Source organism: Halyomorpha halys, unplaced genomic scaffold, assembly GCF_000696795.3.
Source record: "Halyomorpha halys isolate HHAL.00 unplaced genomic scaffold, Hhal_1.1 Scaffold1691.1, whole genome shotgun sequence".
Lineage (NCBI taxonomy): Eukaryota > Metazoa > Arthropoda > Insecta > Hemiptera > Pentatomidae > Halyomorpha > Halyomorpha halys.
The window spans coordinates 51,309-52,180 of NW_027111225.1; the positions used below are offsets into that span (position 1 = coordinate 51,309).

Below are 872 nucleotides of genomic sequence, written 5' to 3' on the forward strand. Positions count from 1 at the left end.
TTTTCGTTTCTCAGGCACTAGTCGGAAGACCTACCTTAGGTTTCAGTCTCGTACTAATCAGAGGTTGGTGTCAAGACTCCTTTCTCGGAACTAAAGCTAAATGTAAAGGGCAACGGACAAAAATCTAAATTTTCCTACTTTCAAATTTAATTTTTAATTTAGTTAAATTTATTTTATTTTTAATTTAGTAAATCCTTTAGTCATATTAAGAAATTATTTTTTGAAATAAAGTCGTATGTAAAAAAAAAATATATTTTTGTTTTGAATACCGTTACCTCGCTACATTGTGAGTCGAAAGATGATGATACACTATGCTATGTCATTAAACCTAACTTGAGACACATAAATTAAACAGTAAATTATTTTTGGATTTCAAAATAAAACTTTTAGTTATAGTTTTTGTTACAATACATAGAAAAGATCTTGTGAGACATGATACTGGATCAAGCATAAATAACCACATTACATTTACGTTTCATTTTCACTACATTTATTATTCCTTTGCAGGTCCGCAACGCTACGGCAGTGTTCATCATCAACCTCTCTGTGTCGGACCTAATGTCTTGCTGCTTCAACCTCCCGCTGGCCGCTTCCACCTTCTGGCGCAGGTCCTGGAGGCACGGACTACTTCTCTGCAGGCTCTTCCCCCTCCTCAGGTACGGGCTCCTGGCTGTGTCCCTCTTCACTGTGCTGGCCATCACTATCAACCGATATGTCATGATTGGTCATCCTACGATGTATCCTAAGTGAGTATATCGAGGTAAATTTGTATTGATTTAACAAGCTCTTTTCAACAAAAGCATCTGAGTAAGGTTTTTTTTTCAGAAATTACTTGATTGAGATATTCTATAGACAAAATTATAATATATTTT

At 35.2% G+C, this 872-nt stretch overlaps 1 protein-coding gene across 1 annotated transcript in view; it reads left to right on the plus strand.

Moving 5' to 3' along the window:
• Nucleotides 1-507: 507 nt before the first annotated feature.
• The window catches only part of LOC106690378 (G-protein coupled receptor moody), a gene marked incomplete at its 5' end in the record, with an annotated part of 2,132 nt that continues 1,767 nt past the window's right edge, over nt 508-872 (plus strand). Inside the window, 1 exon segment of the mRNA XM_014435804.3 lies at nt 508-746. Within this exon segment, the coding sequence (XP_014291290.3) occupies nt 508-746 (239 nt within the window).